The 19,188-nt window shown below is 38.8% G+C and overlaps 1 protein-coding gene across 7 annotated transcripts in view; it reads left to right on the top strand.

The window, feature by feature from the left end:
- Positions 1 to 19,188, top strand: part of GOLIM4 (golgi integral membrane protein 4) — a 116,116-nt gene that overhangs the window by 67,009 nt on the left and 29,919 nt on the right. For 5 of the 7 annotated variants that reach the window (XM_023737884.1, XM_023737882.1, XM_023737886.1 and 2 more), the window contains exons 2-7: positions 7,835 to 7,909; positions 9,170 to 9,219; positions 11,239 to 11,292; positions 12,655 to 12,805; positions 17,374 to 17,456; positions 17,963 to 18,046. In XM_023737884.1, coding sequence (XP_023593652.1) covers positions 7,835 to 7,909; positions 9,170 to 9,219; positions 11,239 to 11,292; positions 12,655 to 12,805; positions 17,374 to 17,456; positions 17,963 to 18,046 — 497 coding nt within the window. The remainder of the gene's footprint in view (positions 1 to 7,834; positions 7,910 to 9,169; positions 9,220 to 11,238; positions 11,293 to 12,654; positions 12,806 to 17,373; positions 17,457 to 17,962; positions 18,047 to 19,188) is intronic. The other 2 variants (XM_023737887.1, XM_023737885.1) reach the window with 1 other exon arrangement.

Genomic DNA, 19,188 nt, shown 5'->3' with positions numbered 1-19,188 from the left:
TCACGCTGTTGTTTTCATTACTGCTGGTGTTTTTATAGGCAGTGATTTTGTTAAATTTTCTAGTGTTTTAGCTGCAATATTGTGGTAATCAGCATGGGGGAGAGACACCATGAGTTACCGCACTGGGTTACACCAACCCTAGTCATGCCACTGCATCTGACTCCTCCTTTTGGCACTTTTAACCCATCACAGACAGGTACTTAAAATTTTATAATGTTGACTCTGTGCCAAGAAGTGTTCTAAACACTTACTCTGACATCCACCCAAAGAGGTAATGTCTTAGTTACCTAGTGCTGCTGTAGCAGAAATACCAAAAGTGGATGGCTTTAAAGAAAAGAAATTTATTTTCTCATAGTTCGGGAGGCTACAAGTCCAAATTCAAGCACAGTTCTGAAGGGAGGTCCTTCCTTGTTTATTTTGGTTTCTAGTAGCTGTCAGCAATCTTTGACATTCCTTTGGTTGTAGATGGATCTTCACTTCTGTTTTCCCCACGTGTGTCTATCTGTCTGTTCTGGTCTTTTTATAATTCAAAAGTGATTAGGTTTAGGATCCACCTTATGCTGTATTAACATAACAAAAGAGAAACTCCTTCTCATGGATTAAATTGTGTCCCTCAAAATTATATGTCAACTTGGCTAGACCATGATTCCTAGTATTGTGTGATGTCCACCATTTTGTCATCTGATGTGATTTTCCTATGTGTTGTAAATCCTACGTCTATGATGTTAGTGAGGTAGGATTATCAGCAGTCATGTTAATGAACCCATTGCAGTTGAATTGATTCCGACTCATAGGGACCCTACAAAACAGGGTAGAACTGCTCCATAGGGTTTCCAAGGAGTGGCTGGAGGATTTGAACTGCCAACCGTTTGGTTAGCAGCTGAGCTCTTAACCACTGTGCCACCAGGGCCCCTATGTTAATGAGGCAGGACTCAGTCTACAAGATTACGTTGTGTCTTAAGTCAACCTCTTTTGAGATATAAAAGAGAGATGGGAGAAGAGAGACATGCAGACCTCATTACCATCAAGCAAAAGAGTCAGGAGGATGCATCTTTTGGACCCAGGATCCCTTTGCTGAGAAGCTCCTAGACCAGGGGAAAATTGATGACAAGGACCTTCCTCCAGAGCCAACGGAGAGAGAAAGCCTTCCCCTGGAGCTGGCTTCCTGAGTTTGGACTTCTAGCTTCCTAAACTGTCAGAGAATGAACTTCTGTTTGTTAAAGCCATCCACTTGTGGTATTTCTGTTATAGCAGCACTAGATGACTAAGACATCCCTATTCCCAAACAGGGTCGTATTTACAGGTACAGGTGTTAAGATTTCAACACATATTTTTGAAGGACACAGTTCGGTCCGTTGTATAACAGATAGTACCTACTGTTATTATCCCCATATATCATATCAGAAAACAGGGGTACAGGAAGTTCAGCAACTCACCCCATAAGGAATGGAGGTAAGATTTGAACCCAGGCACCATAATCTGTGCTTGCAACCTTTACACTGCTACCTGCCTCTCTTCCTCTCTCCTTCTCTCTCCCCTTCTTTCTAGAATTTCCAAATCTTTATAATACCCATTCCAAGGCTTAATTTTCACTCTCACTTCCTTTTTTTTTTTTTTGCCCCCTGTGTTTTACTGTATATATGAATATAGATGCGTGCACTCACATATATGTGTGTATATATCTATGTATATATATACGCACACACCAGCATGTAGATACATCTGTATATGCCCACCTATATACACATGTATACATACCTGTATATTTGTTGCATACATACATACACGTGTCCACACTCCTATTATTTAGTTGTTGTCGCACAGTTGTATATGTTCTATCATGTACCAAAAACATCCTTTTTTCTTGTGTATGTCTTAGTGACGTCATTTACCTTGGTCAAGCTGTGCACACTTTACCCACGTTTTGTGTTATATTTCCTGCCCCCCAAAATAACAAGTATCTACTATCTAAAGAGTGACCCCATCACCACCACCTATCCCTGGTAACGACCAATGATTGTTGGTTTCAGTATGTCACTTCCTTTTATCTAATATGGTTTCCTCAGCCTATAGCTTAAGGCTCCTCTTTTGGTTTGTTTTCCTTTTTCCAAGGCTGATGAAGAAAGCACTTCTCCATCTTTCCGTCAGTCATTGCTGCTCTATTCTATCACTTTCTTCTTAGTGATATAACACCTGAATGCTTAAGTTACGTTATATCAGGACTAGAAGCTGGTGTTATAGTAACAGCTTAATAGTTCTGAGTAAGATGATACTGATAGCACAGTTACCTCATGATTTCTACATAGATCCTTTGTTCCCATTTACCACATCTTTTTTCTACTGTATTTACAAAAGCATATTATTTTTGCATTAGAACTTTTTATTAGTGATAACCTTTGTGTATTTGTGTGTTTGTCTTAGATTTCACAAGGCTTTGAATTTTGATGTAATCCACAAACATATTCGACTCCATGTGGACATCATATAGGACCTATTTATTTATGAAAGTTTATAACTATGGATCCTAAGTTCTCCAGGCTTTTAACACACTGCTATTAGTATGTTGAATGTGTAAATTCCCATTGAGTGTAAAACTGTCAGACAGTTGTGTGATTCAATTTGATAAATGGATACTCTAGACCAGTTGTTGGCACATTACCATTCCTGACTGGATCCTAGGGGAGAGAATAAAGAATGAAACACTATCTCCCACCCTCCCACTCCTCACTCCTACCCCCCACACTCTGTCTCTACTTGGTTTAATCTAGCGGGCCCTCTACTCTAATTGCAATTAAATCACGCTGATGAGTTTTCTACTTCCTAAGCCTGAGATAGCAAAAAAAACTCATTCCTATCCAGTCAATTCCAACTCACAGCCATCCTATAGGACAGAGTAGAACTGCCCCATAGGGTTTCCAAGGCTGTAATCTTTACAGATACAGACTGCCACATCTTTCTCCCTTGGAGCAGCTGGTTTGAACCATGGACCTTTTGGTTAACAGCTGAGCGCTTAACAGCGGCACCTCAGGACTGCTTAGTCCAAGATACTTATTTGATTACCTAGCACCGTACAACATTGAGTTTTCAACAATGAGTTTGCAGTGATTGAAGCTGTATTTGATTAAGAAAAGAAGAATCCTCAGGGTTGAACTTTTTTTTTTATTGTGCTTTAGGTGAAAGTTTACAAAGCAAATTAGTTTCTCATTAAACAATTCATATACATATTGTTTTGTGACATTGCTTGCCAACCCCACAAGGTATCAACACTCTCCCCTTCTCGATGTCAGGTTCCCCATTTCCATTCATTCAGCTTTCTTGTCCTCTCCTGCCTTCTCGTCCTTGTCCCTAGGCTGGTGTGCCCATTTATTCTCGTATGCATGGTTGAACTATGTGTGTTATGTTTGTTTTGTAAGCTTGTCTAATCTTTGGCTGAAGGGTGAACCTCAGGAGTGACTTCAGTACTGAGTTATAAGGGTGTCTGGGGGCCATACTCCTGGGATTTCTCCAGTTTCTGTCAGACCAGTAAGTCTGGCTTTTTTTTGTGACTTTGAATTTTGTTCTACGTTTTTCTCTTGCTCTGTCCGGGACACTCTATTGTGATCCCTGTCAGGGCAGTCGGTGGTGGTAGCCAGGCACCATCTAGTTGTGCTGGACTCAGTCTACTGGAGGCTGTGGTAGTTGTGGTCCATTAGTCCTTTGGGCTAATCTTCTCCCTTGTGTCTTTGGTTTTCTTCATTCTCCTTTGCTCCAGACACTGTGGGACCAGTGGATGTATCTTAGATGGTCACTCACAAGCTTTTAAGACCCTAGACACTACTCACCAAAGTAGAATATAGAACATTTTCTTTATAAACCATGTTATGCCAGTTGAGCTAGATGTCTCCCAAGCCTCAGCCCCCATGGTCCCCAGCCCTCAACCCAGTAACTTGGTCCCTCAGGGAGTTTGGATGCATCTGTGAAGCTTCCATGACCTTGCCTTGGTCAAGCTGTGCTGACTTCCCCAGTGTTGTGTACTGTCTTACCCTTCACCAAAGTTACCACATATCTATTATTGTCTAGTTAGTGTTTTTCCCTCCCTACTCATGTCCTCCCTTGTAACCATCAAAGATTGTTTCTTTCGGTGTGTAAACATTTTCATGAGTTTTTGTAATAGAGGTCTCATACAGTATTCATCTTTTTGTGTTTGCCTCATTTCACTCAGCAAATGCCCTCCAGATTCATCCATATTGTGAGATGTTTAGCAGATTCATCATTGTTCTTTATAGTTGTGTAGTATTCCATTGTGTGTTTGTATCATAGTTTGTTTATTCATTCTTCTGTTGATGGGCACCTAGGTTGTTTCCATCTTTTTGCTACTGTGAATAATGCTGCACTGAACATGGGTGTGCATATGTCTATTTGTGTGACACTTCTTATTTCTCTAGAATATATTCCTAGGAGTGCGATTGCTGGATTGTATGGTATTTCTATTTCTAGCTTTTTAAGGAAGTGCCATATCGTTTTCCAAAATGGTTGTACCATTTTGTATTCCCATCAGCAGTGCATAAGAGTTCCAATCTCCCCGCAGCCTCTCCAACATTTGTTATTTTCTCTGGTTTTGATTAGTGCCAGTAATGTTGGGATCTAAGCTCAACTTTTTCCCTCTATCTCTCCCTTCTGAAATAACGTTTAATATTTAGAGTTATGAGGTATCTGAGAATGCATTTTTTTGACTGTACTCCTGTTCTTATTGAACTTATCATGGGTGTTGCTAGGCTGGAATTATCTATAACATGTCCAGTCAGTGACCATGATTCCCTTTGAACTATTGTGTTTATATTCCTATGACCTTGTACCCCAGACCATGAGAACTTTGGCTAGTGAATTAGAGGTGGAGTGTTTTTTCTTCCTGCTGGGGAGGTTAGGTGTTCCTATAGTATCCTATTCTGCCTCTGTTATATCATAAATAGTATTGTAATTTATCTGTTTCCCTTTAAATCTCCCCCACCAGACTGAAATTCTCAAAGACTACGAGCGCTGGGTTTAGACTTTGGCTTACCGAGGTTCTGTAGTGCTAATCTTCATGTATCCTTTGCCTCCTTCCAAACAGCATTCAAAATAGTGCTGTTAGTACCAGTCCACGAGGGGACTGTACCATACATATAAGTGTTTGAAAAATATGATTTCTCAACAATGGACCAAACCTTTTGGAGCACAACTACCTTTAGTCCATTTTTATGCACAACTACTTTTAGTCCACTTACACACCTCTGTGCCTTTGCACCTGTGATCTCTCTTCCAGGAGTGCCTTTCTCCATTAGTGTTTCCATCTACCAAACTTCCCTTCACTTTCAAAGCTAGCCAAGAGTTCACCACCTCTGAGAAGCCTTCCCTTGCAAGTCTCTGATCCACAGTTCACTGCTCTCTTTTGAGGGACTTAAATATACTTTTTTTTATGCCAGATGCGTTTGGCTTTAACAAATTTACAAATCGTGTAATCTATGAGCTTCTTGAGGGCAACGTCCGTGTCTATTCATTTTGCATTCCCAGTCGTAATATGGTGCCAGGTACATAGTAAGGGCTCAAATAATGCTGATTTGTATTGCATTCCTCTCTGGTGCTGGAGGAAGAAACCATCTGGTAAATAGAATTATAACCCTGGTGAAGAAAGAGGATGGAACAGGGATTATTGCAATGACTGGTAGGAGGCTGAGGGTGAGGCTAAAGATGAGATTGGGGTAGGCATGCTATCAGGGGACTATAGCCACACCAGTGTGGGTGGTGACAGGCATTCGAGGAGTTGTGGACAGAATGTTAGCATAGCTATGAGTAGACGTCGGGCTTGTGGTATTAGTAGACTGAGCCCTGGGAATGGAAGGTTTATGTGGGATGACAAGATGGGAGATGCAGTGTGGAGGGCCCAGGAGGCGATGGCTATGTTGGGACCAAGACAGCAGTGGCTGGTAACTGGCAGCTGTGATGATGGAGAATGTGCTGGAGCAGGGACAGGAGATCCCTTCAGCAGCAAGGAGTCATAGCAGGGGAGGGCAGTTGCTGCAACCACGGCAACTTGGAGGCAACCAAAAGGATTGGGGCAATTCTATGTATTCTCCGTGGTCAGTTGGATGATTGATGATGAGATTCTATGTTACGTAGTCATGGAGAGCTTGAGACTAGCCAAAGAACCAAGTAACAGGTTTGGCTTAGCTTGCCAGGGAATGAGATCATGTATCCATAATGCTGAACAAATAGGGTTTGAAATGTGCATCAGAAAAGAATTTATTCTCTCCTCTTCTTAAACTCATTTCCTGTTCAAATCATTGTATGGGGCAGGGTTTTCTATGCCTGGATGAAATCTAGGACATACTTGGTTACTTACTTGTCTGGCCTTTCTCGGATGATTAAAAAAAAAAAAGATCTTTCAATAACTTTTATCTACACACACAGTGTTGGTTCAGTAATTATTATGTCCAGTTTAGTCCACTGTAGTAATACACATTTTATTCATTCAAAGGTAGAGCTACTCCCTGTCTCCAGCTTCTGCTTGTGATGGATGTGAAGCCTGTAGTGAGGAGAAGAAGGTTATGATAGACTTCTTCATCTATTTCCCTTCCTAACTAATCTATTCCTCCCCTACTTCAGTGCAGGAAGATCTCACAAGACTGGCATCAATTTGCCATTGGTTTCTTCCAGCCTTGGCAGATGTTAAATCTGACTTGTCCTTTTGTGTAGGCACTTATATAGGTTCTTTGGAGAATCCCTGCCTCCCCTGTTTCTGTGGATCTCTCACCTGTGTTTCCCTTGATATGGGGGGTTGTGCCTTCTCCTCCTTCATCCGCTAGGCATCTGGTGGGGGCTGCTGAGATTTCCTCACCTGTTCAAGCAGCCTTAATTCACATTTGATCATGTTGACTTTGCAGTACTTGTGCGATATTTAGGTGGAGACACTCAGGAAATATTCATCTAGTGCCCAAGGAGAGAGGTGTGATCTAGAAATACAGATATGGAGGTAAATGCTGTGCAGATGGTGACCGAAGTTATGAGAGTGGGCACGATTGCCCAGGGAGAGACATGGAACCCCCACAGAGATACTCACATTTAAGGAGCAGAACAAGGAAAAGCAACTGACAGAGAAGGCTGAAGCCTCTTTCAGAGTATGGGTTCTATAAAGGGGCAGACTTTATGGGAATCAGCCCAGAATACTATTCTGTCTATTCTTTACCCAGAATGTGGCACTTACTTACATGCATATTTTAGCTGTGTAAGGGCTTGTGTTCATTTCCTAGGGCTGCTCTAACCAACTACCACGAACAGGGTGGCTTAAAACAGCAGAAATGTATTCTCTCACAGTTCTAGTGCCAAGGAGTCTGAAATCAGGGTGTCAGCAGGACCATGCTCTTTCTAAAGGCTCTAGGGGAAGATTGATCCTTGCCTCTTTCTAGCTTCTGGTGCTTGCCTGCAGTTTTGATGTTCCTTGGTTCATAAATACGTTACTCCAGTCTCTGCCTCTGTTGTCACATGGGTTCCTCCTGTGTGTCTCTTCTGTGCCTCTGTGTCCAGATTTCCCTCTTAGAAAGATACCAGTCACTGGGTTAGGGCCTACCTTAATCCTGTATGGCTTCATCTTAACTTAATTGCATCTGCAAAGACCCTATTAACAAATAAGTTCACGTTAACAGGTGTGGGGGAATGAGGACGCAGATATATCTTTTTCAGGGTCACACAGTTCAACCCACAACAGAACCCTAAGCTGTTTTCCTTCCAAGTTAACCCGGTTTTGAAAAATGATATTAACTTCACTTTAGAATTTCTTATTCTTTTAAGACAAAATTTAACTCTTTTTTTTTTTTTTTAGTTGTATACGAACACAGATCGAGATTAGAGAAATCCCTGCAAAAGGAAAGACTTGAACATAAGAAAGCAAAGGAAGGTAAATAATTTAATTTGTGTTCCATGTTTTTATCATATTCTTCTTTGAAGCATTATGTACTTGCTTTACTATTTTTTTGTGAAGAAATTTCTCAGATCAACCCAAAGTCAGTATTATAGGTGGATGAAGAAAGAGAGGTGTCAAACAATATGTTATGTGTTGCACAGTAGTTCCTGTTGAGGATTGGATTTAGAATCCTTCATTCAGTTCATACTTCCTTGAAGTAGTTCATATATTGGTAATACGTATTATTTCAAAAATAACGATTTTTTATCTGAATATTATAGACATATGCTAATAATACCTGGAATTTCTGTCTATAAATCTCTAGGGAAAAAAAAGAGTAACAGCTTGCAAGGTCCAGAATATATATATATATATAAATAATTGAGCACATAGTCTAGTATGTTTTAAGTAATGCACCTGTTTTTGTCTTTTGAAAGATTTTATCAGCATAGCTGATTGGTTCAGTTTGAAAAATTAACATTTAGCAAGACTATTCACTGTTTTAGAGTTTTTCTATAAAGCACAGGCCTTGTAGAGTTTATAATTCGAACTTTTCTGCCCTCCTATTTTTATTTACTTATTCATATTATGTAGTCAATTTTGAGATTTAAGTTAGAGTTGTTCTGTCTGATTACCTTGGTAGGATAGAAGGAGGCAAAGCAGAGGAAGACAGTATTGGTTGGGATGTTTTACTGACCCTTGGGTTAATCCTGTGTGAAGTGTAGAAGTTTAACATAATTAAAATGCTTTGATAGGATTTGGATTTTCCTTGTCTTCAAATGCTGAATGATTTTTTAGAGCCATCTAGTGGATAATAAAGCTTTAAGAGCATGAAAAATGGTGTTGATGGTCTGAGTTCTCTTCAAGTCCTGAATGATTATAGTGTGCCATCTAGTGGGTAGCAATAAATCATCCATGTCTTCATTTGCGCTTCGTTTTTTTCTGCCAATTTCAAGGAGAGTTAATCACAGAGATACTCTAAATGCACTTTTAATCAATTGGTTATAATGTGGGTTTTGTTGATTAAGATTTACAGCTCTAAGGTAAGGAGGAAGATTGTATAATAACTCTTTTCAACTCTTTTTAAAGTATTAAGTGGTCAAAAGAAGTATATAAATCACCAAATAGATTGTTTTAAAACTAGAACATTTTTGCAAGACTGCGTAAAGGTTGCCTTTAATTTTTTAGATGTTTTAAAATTACACAATGAATTAACTTATACTCTATTTACTTTCTCCATCTTTTATTTCTTAGATTTCCTTGTTTATAAGTTAGAAGCACAGGAAACACTAAATAAAGGAAGAGTAAGTCTATTTTCTCTTAACTTTTTTCTTATGAAACTTGAAGGAATGGGAAATACATCACAAAATGTTTTACTCTGTTGATCACTAGGGTTGTTGGGCTAAGATACGTTTTTTTTACTACCAAAAAAATTCCAAGAGGAAAGCTTTCAAAATTATTCTTTTAAAACTTACCTTTGCTTATTATTACTGATGACAGTGATTGTCTTGGTTTCCTAGGACTGCCGTAACAAAATACCACAAAGTATATGGCTTTAAAGAATGAGAATTTGTTGTCTCACAGTTTTGAGGGCAAGGAGTCTGAATCCAGGGCGATTGCAGGGCTAAGCTCACGCATGCGCAGGTGCACACACTCTCTATGTAGGCTCTAGGGGAAAATCCTTGTGTTCTTTCTTCTCCCGTAATTCTGGGTATTTCTTGGGGTTCCTTGGTTGCTTGTAGATGTCTCTTCACATGGTGTCTGTCTTCTCCTGTATGTGTTTGTCTCTGTGTCTGTATTCCTCTTTATAAGACACTATTCAGAAGAGATTAGGTTTAGGACCCACCCAACTGCTGCATGACCTCGTTAACATAACAAGAAAAATCCTATTTCCAAACAGGATCACATTCACTGGTATAGGGGTTAGAATTTCAATACTTTTTTAGAGGGCACAATTCAGTCCCTAACAGTGATAAATTTGGAGTAGCTTCAATGTTCAACAGGAAAAAAAAAGATTATTTTTATTCATTCATTCATTTCTAGTCTTTCTTTTCCATGAAATGTAATATTTACATGGGTTTACCTTTGCATGCATAGTGTCTAATACAGTACCTGGCCTAGAGCAGGCATTCAGAAACATTTGTGGAATGAATGAATGAATGAATAATATTGGCATTTAAAACATTTTTAAAGTCTGATTTAACTGTAGAAAAACAAGTCTTCCTCTTACTCTAAGAAAAATATATGAGTATTAGTTGAGTAAGATATTGGTGTTTGGGGGCATTAAAACTGAGAAGAGTCAGTTCCCTTGGAGAGCCTGGGAGCCTATCAGCTTTCAATTCTTATTTGCTTTTAAAAGCCTGGCCAGAGCTGTGGCTGTCTGTTGTACATGTTATAGTGTAATTTCCTTATTAATTAGAATAAAGTCGTGAAGCAATAAAATAAAGTGATAAAGCAAAAATATAGTTCATTTTAGAAGTTGCAAAAATATGAAAGAAAATCTGTGAAAGTATGCTTATGCTGGCAACAAGGTAAAGCAAGAGGCAGGTAAAGATAAAACAACAAAGTGTAGGGAAGAAAACATTGCAGGAGCCCTTTGTGTACTTATTGGTTATGGCTGCTCGGACTGTGGGAATGTGTTAGGTGCACAGATGCTCCATTGGGACACAAATATATACCAGCAGAACATGGAGCTTGGACGTTAATTTATACTTCAGTTTCAGTCCTGGCTGTGCTGCTTAAACAAGATGTTTGCCTTCAGGTATCTTCCTTAACCTTTCTGAATTCGTTTCTCACTCCGTGAAGTGGAGTCTCACTGGGGTAAAGTAATGTGTGTAGAATTTCTTACCCACTGAAGCTCAGTGAAAGAGAGCACCTTTTCACTTCTCTCACTTAAGCCATTCTAAACCTGGAAGGAATGTTCCTAGTTGGTTTATCTCCTCTTCCCCCTTCACTTGCGCACCCAGCACAGTGTATTAGCCATATGTGGTGACTGTGTCTCAGGACAAGTCCCTCCGTGTGTCTGGCCTCAGTTCTCCTGAATATGAGAGGTGAGACTAAATCGTCTCTAAGGGCCCATTTAAGCTACCATTTTATGATTCTGTATGCTGTCTTTTCATTACTAAAATCTAGCAATGGTATGCTAAAACTTCATTTCTGCTGTAAAGAAATGGCTCCAGAGACAGCCTGATTTAAGCATAGAATTCATTTCAGCTTACACAAGTGAAATAATTGAAATTCTCCTATTAAGAGCTTTACACTGTATTTAGCAGGAGAGCTAGATTTGTTTATGTTGTGTTGACCACTTTCTTTTCAATTTACAGCAAGATTCCAACAGCAGATATAGTGCATTGAATGTCCAACATCAGATGTTGAAAGTGAGTAGTTTAAAGCTGTTCTTCATGAATGAAAGAATTAACTAATATTTGAACTGATTAATGCAGTGGTCTTTCAGGTGATTACAGAAAGTTTACAGAAAGTTGATTTGTATAATAGTATGGTATATTAAAGTCATATTTGGTTTAAATTATGTATAATTGTAATGTCCCATCATATTTAGCACCTGATTGCAAAGAACATATTTAGCTTATTATATATTTTCTTATAAATCAGGTACTCTATAGTGTTGCTATGAGTCGGAATCAACTCGGCTGCAACTTGTTTGGTTTTTTTTTTTTCTGGTAATCTAACTTTTTGTTTTGTTCTTCTCTTTATCCTTTAAGGTTTTTTGTTTGTTTGCTTGTTTTAATTTCTCCCAATGATTTTCTTTTCTCTTAGACAGACTGGAGACTACCTATTAAAATGCTTCCTTCATGTTACTACATTTAATAAATATTCTTTTACCTACCACAGGAACACAATTTATATTTAAAGATTCTCCTTCCTTGGTCCTTGGATAAGACTTATTACTGGGTTTCAGGAAGACAAAAAAAAAAAAAAAAAAGAGAAAGTCATTGTTTGTGTGAAGCTAGAAGAGATGAGCAGCATGTCATTATGCCACTCTGCACAGCATGCAAACCATGCCACAGCCCCCCTGCCCCTAATTTTTCGTTTAGTATTCTTTTCTCCTATATCAGGCGGGGCACATGCTTTTTATTGAAACCAGAACTTTTCCTTTTATCAAGAATGCAGTACATGAATTAAAGCAGACAATCCTTTCACATGAAGCATTTGGTGACTATAGTATTTATCTAGATTGTGATTAAGTGTCGTGATATAATCAGAAGTAAGAAAAATGACAATTATTCTGTAAACAGTCAATTTATCACTGTCTCAAAAGGGGAAATATCTTTTTTTTTTCCCAACTGGGTTACCAGAGAAGGCTGGAAACCAGAGAAGAGGAATCAGTTCTGTTGCTGGGGAAATACCAGATTGAAGTAGGAAGTCCAGAACATCCGTAGAGGGATAATTTTGCCATTAGCTTTCCTTGTTTCCATAGTAATTTGAATCTCTGTGATCTTCCCAGATCACTCTTTCTCCGTCTCTCATGCTGACTTCTTGTTTCCCATTAATGTTAAAAATTAAGAGGAAAATTATTTTTGGCCATAATCCCAAAGTATTCATGTAAAATGTAGGGGAAATGTTGGGGAGCTATATAAATTAAAAGCAACCTCAGGGAAATGAGGCCAATGTTTTCATTTGTTCTTTCTTCCAAGAGAAAAATTTTGCTCTCAAGAAATAGTTTTTTATATAATTTATGCACAGAATGTATATCTCTGCTCAGGTTTTCATCTTTGCAGAGTCAACATGAGGAGCTAAAGAAACAGCACAGTGACTTGGAAGAGGAGCATCGCAAACAAGGGGAAGACTTCAGTAGAACATTTAATGACCATAAGCAGAAATACCTGCAGCTTCAGCAAGAGAAAGAACAAGAACTTTCTAAGCTAAAAGGTGTTTGAAAATCTAATTAGCCTGTGTGTATGAAAATAAGTGCTCATATTGTTTCAATAGAGCAATAGACTTTTATTTTGTTTGCTTTTGCATAGTGATTGATTTATCGTCTGGTTCTTTACCAGCCACTTGCTTCTTTGTAGTATTTCACATTTATCCATATCTTTTTTAATTTGTTTAGGAAGCATAATAGAATACTTAATGTTTCTCAATGGGGTTGAGTGGCAACAGGGTGGCAAGACATCTAGCATCTCTAACCCCTGCACACTAAGTGCCATCAATGCTCCGCAGTCATTGTGACAGTGAAAAATTGCCCCGTGTATTTCTAAAACTCCCCACGGGGGCAGAGAGACTTCCTCTTGGGCTGTTAAGTACTGATAGTAGCTATGATAAATTCAGGCTCTAGAGCCAGACTGCCTGGGTGAATCTTGGCTTCTCCAATTACTAGTTACGTGATTATGGCAAATTGTGTAATCATTGTGGGCCTCATTGTCCTCATCTGTAAAGTTGGGATAATCTTAAAAAGTATCAACCTCATAGGGTTGGTGCGAGAATTAAATAATATGTTGAAGGAACTGTTACTGGCATATGGTAAACGTTCAGTATTTATTATCTGCCCATCATCATCATCATCATCAGGTATTTTCAGAGTAAAATGGAACAAAATGTATCACTTCTCTGAATGTATGTAAGTCCTGGAAAGGGAGCTAGCACATTCTACATTCAAATATTCAAATATTTGAAGTGTTGGAATGGTTTAAAAAGGCACATGGTGCATGGAAAAAATGATGAAATCCTAGTAGGGCTGTAGTTAATCGCACTGTGCCAACCAGTTTCCTAGTTTTGGTGGTGTGCTATGTTTATATAAGATGTCACCATTGAGGGAAGCTGGGTAATGGATACTTGGGACCTGGCTGTACTATTTTTTTGCAACTTTGTGTCTATAATTATTTCAAAGTAAAAAGTTAAAAAGGCACATGGGAGTTAAGTGGTCATCAAGGCAATAGTACAGAGGGTTAAGGTGGTCTTGATAGAGTCAGGCCAGGTATGGGCAAACAGCACCCAAGAGATGTAGATTAGACATACAGGGTACTTGGCTTGTTAGTGATGTGGAAGGTGATGAGGGATTGTTGAAGATGACAAAACAAAGAAAGGAAGGAAGACTGAACACCAAAAGTCCTCACAAAGGTAATATAATGGAAGAGAGTACCAGAGAACTCCAGTGTCAGATGTCAGTTGCCTTGCTTGAGTGTAGGAAGCTACCCCTTGAGTGAAGAGGGGAGGTGAGACATTGACTTACTGGGTACACTGTTCGTTGTTGTTAGGTGTTGTACAGTCATCTCCCACTCATGGTCCCCTTATATATACAGAAGGAAATGTTGCCTGTCTGGTGCCATCTTCATGATTATTGTTATGATACAGTGTTTAGCATTTGCAAACTTAAGCTAGCTGAATAAATACATATATTGATAATAAGTAGATTCATTAAGGAAGGATAAAATTAGCAAATAAAATTTGCTATGTACCTGATGTATGCATGGCATACTTTAAGAGCTTTATATAAATTAGTACATTTACTTTTAGTAATAGCCCTGAAAGGAAGACTTTCTTATGTTCACTCTTATATTTGCTCCTTATTTGAAACAAAGTACATATGTAGTACAATTTTAACAAATTATAAATTGAAGTCAGAAATCAGAGTCATGAAAACAGGAGGACACAGATATGTCAAGTTCTAAAATGATCCAAGCCCCATTACCTGGTCTGAACTTCCTAGCACTCAGGACAAATGGGGAAATATGGTAAGTTTTAGGGCTCTTGTCAACATAAAAAGAGAATATGCTAGTGCCTTCGAGGGAGAGAGAGACAACAGTGTTTCTGGTACCAATTTCTAGAAGACATTCCTTACCAGACCCCAAACCCATTGCCGTTGAGTTGATTCTGACTCATAACGACCTTATAGGACAGAGTAGAACTGTCCCATACGATTTCCAATGAGTGGCTGGTGGATTCGAACTGCCAACCTTTCGATTAGCAGCCAAGCTCCTAACCACTGTGCCACCAGGGTTCCAGACATTCCTTAGAGACTTAAATAAAAGAGTAGGCAGTGCCTTTGATGACACTTTTCCAAATAATTTTCACATCAGCACTTCTCTTTGGTTATGATCCCTGATAAAAAAACTTAGAATAGTAAATTAAAGCATTTTGTAGCAGATGCTGGTCAGTAGTGGCTAACTAAGGTGTATAGTCCACGTTGTCTTTGGTAGTTCAATATGATCCAAGGAGACAATTTAGAATTCCTAGGGAGGTTGAGCTGATCGCATGTAAGCTTAGATAATTATTCTTTTGGTTATTATTATAATGACTGACACTTAATAAATGTTTACCATATGCTAGTACCCGGTGAAACTCTTCATATGGATTGTTTTAATTCTTATCACAACCTCTAAGGTAGGCGTTGTGTTTAGCCTCATTTAACGGATGAAGTTGAGGTTGACCAAAGTTAAATAACTTGCTCAAGGTGACACAGCAAAGGCAGGGGAGCCAAGATTCAAACTTACTCCAGAGTATTCTACTCCCATTAAGTTTATCACCTGAAATTCCTTCAAAAGATATCCAAGTTTGGGTATTTTATAGGTATGTATATGTGTGTGTATATGCATGTATGTATGTCCAGTCAATGACACACTTAAGGTCCTCTTGGATTGCCAGTGGCCTCCTGTTTTTTCCTTTGAAAAAAATCCATTATTACCTATAGGTGGGCAACCCAGTCATTGGCCACATTTCCCATCTTTGTTCTTGATTTCTCCCCAAAACTCAATTGTAAATCTAATGCCCAGGGGTCAGGCTAGGACCTAAAGGAGTAAAAGTGACCAGAAATAATAAGAGAGATGGTGACTGATGCTTTGCTTCCATGCTTAGTGACACTCCGGAGAGTTAGGGTTTTGTCTGCAGGTTGTGACTGCCACTCGGGCAGTTTGGCCAGGACCAAAAAACCAAACTTGTTCCCACTGAGTTGATTCTGATGCATGGCAATCACATGTATTAGAACTGAACTCCGCAGGGTTTTCTTGGGTATAATTTTTACTGAAACAGATCTCTAGGCCCTTCTTCTGTGGTGCTGCTAAGTGGGTTCGAACTGCCCACCTTTTGGTTAGTACTTGAGCACAAACGTTTTGCACCACCCAGGGACCTTTGCTCAGGACAGTCCCAGCGTAATTATTAATAGCACACCTTTTCACTCCCAAGTGTATCTCCCATTGGAGAATGAGTTATATGGTCACCCTGTTGCCACTCAACTCCTGCAGAGCATTGTCATATCAGAATTGGCCTAGTATTGCCAGCTCTTACTAAGCCCAAATTTCTTGATTTTTAAATGGTGACAATTATTCACATATGGAGATACTGTATAGGCCAACACTGCAGAGGCCAAAAAATATGTCTATGGGTTGGATTTGGCACAAGGGTTGCCAGTTCACAACATCTGATGTCTGGATTCAGGGAATGTGGGAAATTACCGTGAGGGTCTGTTCCCTGAGCAGTAGAGTTTGGGACTGGGGAGATGTTACGACCATACTCTCGCTGCTACAGCCTAGAAAGAACTTTCCTATAGTTATGGAGGTAGAATTTGGATCGGTCAAGAATTCAATGGTAGGAGAAAGAAAAAATATTTAGAATTTTTTTTAGATGGGTGTCTTAGTTTCTTAGTGCTGCTACGAAAGAAATACCACAAGTGGGTGGCTTTACCAAACAAAAATTTATTTTTTCAGAATTTAAGAGGCTAGAAGTCCAAATTCAGAGCTCCAGCTCCAGGGGAAGGCTCTCTCTGTCCACTCGGGGGGAAATCCTTGCCTCAGCTTCTCTAGTGGTCTTCTTGAAGATCTCCACATGGCATTTATGTTTTCCACATTCATTCTTCTCTCTGTGCCTAATTGCCTCTTTTTATATCCCTACACTTATATGGCCTCATGAATGTAACAAAGAAAACCCTATTCCCAAATTGGGTTACATCCACAGATATAGGGGGTTAGGATTTATAGACGTATTTTTGAGGGAGACAATTCAATCCATAACAAGTAAGTAGGGTTTCTCTCTTTCTCTGTGCTTGCCTCTCTCTTTCTTGAGCTGCTTTTGTAATCAAAGTACCTTTTGAGGACATGGGAATTATTTATGCTACGAGAAATGAGGTCTGTACTTTTTGATAACTTTAATTCATGAAGAGACTAAGATCTTAGACCACCTCTGCCCTGTTACATGTTATTCATACGTGATTGTTTATTAACAGAAATATTTAACTCCTGAGTAATTAAAAATCCTTAACTTCTTCTATGATATGTAACTTGTTTAAAAGTGTTTAAACTACTGAACCAGGTTACAGTAAGACGTCCAGTTGAATCCATGCCACATCCCAATATGGTATATAGTTCTGTTGAATTGGAATCTTACACTGTCAGAGTTCAAAACAAATTCTAAATCAAGTTAATGGGAGGCTTTAAATGTGGAGGTGATAGAATCATAAGGCTGACAGTTTCAAGGCTTTATGCGTGTTTTTTCTTTTTCTGAAATAGAAACTGTGTATAATTTGAGAGAAGAGAATAGACAACTAAGGAAAGCACACCAAGACATGCATACACAGCTTCAAGATGTGAAGGTAAAATAAAAGCAAACATTTTACTGTTTGGTGTTTTTCTGCTTTACTTTGTAGGATGACTTTTATAATCCATGCTTTACAAGTCCATATTGTTATTTTGGGCTTTGCATAAATTGAAGTATACCTAGCATTTTTACCACCTCTACATCTTAAGCTATAAGATTGTCTGAAGATCAAAGTATTTTCCTTAGTACCCAAATGATTCTTTTGCTATAGATGATTGCATTTTACTAAACCTATTACAAATATTTGTTAATGATAAAAGATTTGCTTCTTTGGTTTCGATTTCATGTGGTTTTAATATTTTGGTAGCGTATTTTAAATTTTGGAATACTACATAAACCGGTCTTGTCTCCACGGTAGTTTTTAAACTCAGCGAATGTTGCAACAACAACAAACAAATAAATAAACAAGCAGGCAATGTTTGGGTGGTTATACCACTGTCAGCCAAAGAGAGTTTGACTTAGGATGTTAAAGCTCAACATGTAAACTTCTTTTTTGTGTAGCAACAACATAAGAATTTACTCTCCGAGCATGAACAACTTGTAGTGACTCTGGAAGACCACAAGAGTGCACTAGCTGCTGCACAGGTTAGCAGGGTAGCAGCCTCTATGGGTTCTTTTCAGTCTGCATAACATTTCTGAATTCCTCTATGCATGTAGTCTCTTACAAGCCAATCTTCAATGAGTTCCTTAGGACAGAGCTAGCCTGATCTTGAGGATCATGCATGCTTTTAAAAGACAATCACGAGAAAACTAAATACATCTTTGATTATTTTTCACACTGATTGTGTGAATCATATTACTATTCCTACCCTGTCCCTTTTCCTACCTACCAGCCTGTATGTGCAGTAATCTAATACTTGTTTAAATCTCAGAAATTATTCCATATACATGATCTTTTGCAACTATCTGATCTGTGTTGGTTCTTGGTAAAGGGATTGTTGTTGTTAGGTACTATCGAGTCGGTTCTGACTCATAGCGACCCTGTAGCACAGAGTAGAACTGCCCCATAGGGTTTCCAAGGAGTGGTGGTGGATTTGACCTGCTGACCTTTTGGTTAGCAGCTGAGCTCTTAATCACTATGCCACAAGGACTTCTAGTAAAGGAATAGGATCTATAAGATTTTATGGTGTTAGCCACCTAAATAAATTATTGTCAGACTTTTCTTCAGTCCCTCCAATACTCTCAGCATTCCAGCCTAGACACACTGCCTTTGGGACTAAGTTTATGGGCTGTGGGTAAAATTACAGAACATAAGATAAAACCTCATGTCAAGAGAGAAGCAAAAGCAAGAGTCATAAGCTTCGTTTGTTCAAAGCCTATAACCATCCCTGGCACAAGGCAAGCCCTCAACAGATATTTACTGAATAAGCAAATGAACAAATACAAGCTTTGGAGAGCTTATTAAAGTGATACCATATGGAGTATTTTACAGCTTTCTAGTAGAAGTAAAAAAACAGGAATGACTAGCTTAGTCACTCACTATATTAAACTAGATCTTTTCCTTTTTGGTGGAGAAGTTAAGAGGAAAGGGCAAAGGGAAACCAACTAACTGTGCTTATCAGGAAACTTTTATTATTATTATTGTTTATTCCTTTTTTTTAATTGTACTTCAGGTGAAGGCTTACAGAGCAAATAGTTTCTCATGAAACAGTAGTACACATGTTGTTTTATGACATTGGTTAACAACCCCACGACATGTCAACCCTCTCCCTTCTTGACCTTCTTTT

The sequence above is a fragment of the Trichechus manatus genome, unplaced genomic scaffold (assembly GCF_000243295.1).
Source record: "Trichechus manatus latirostris isolate Lorelei unplaced genomic scaffold, TriManLat1.0 scaffold00110, whole genome shotgun sequence".
Taxonomy (NCBI): Eukaryota; Metazoa; Chordata; class Mammalia; order Sirenia; family Trichechidae; genus Trichechus; species Trichechus manatus.
This window is presented reverse-complemented; position numbering and strand designations above follow the sequence as displayed.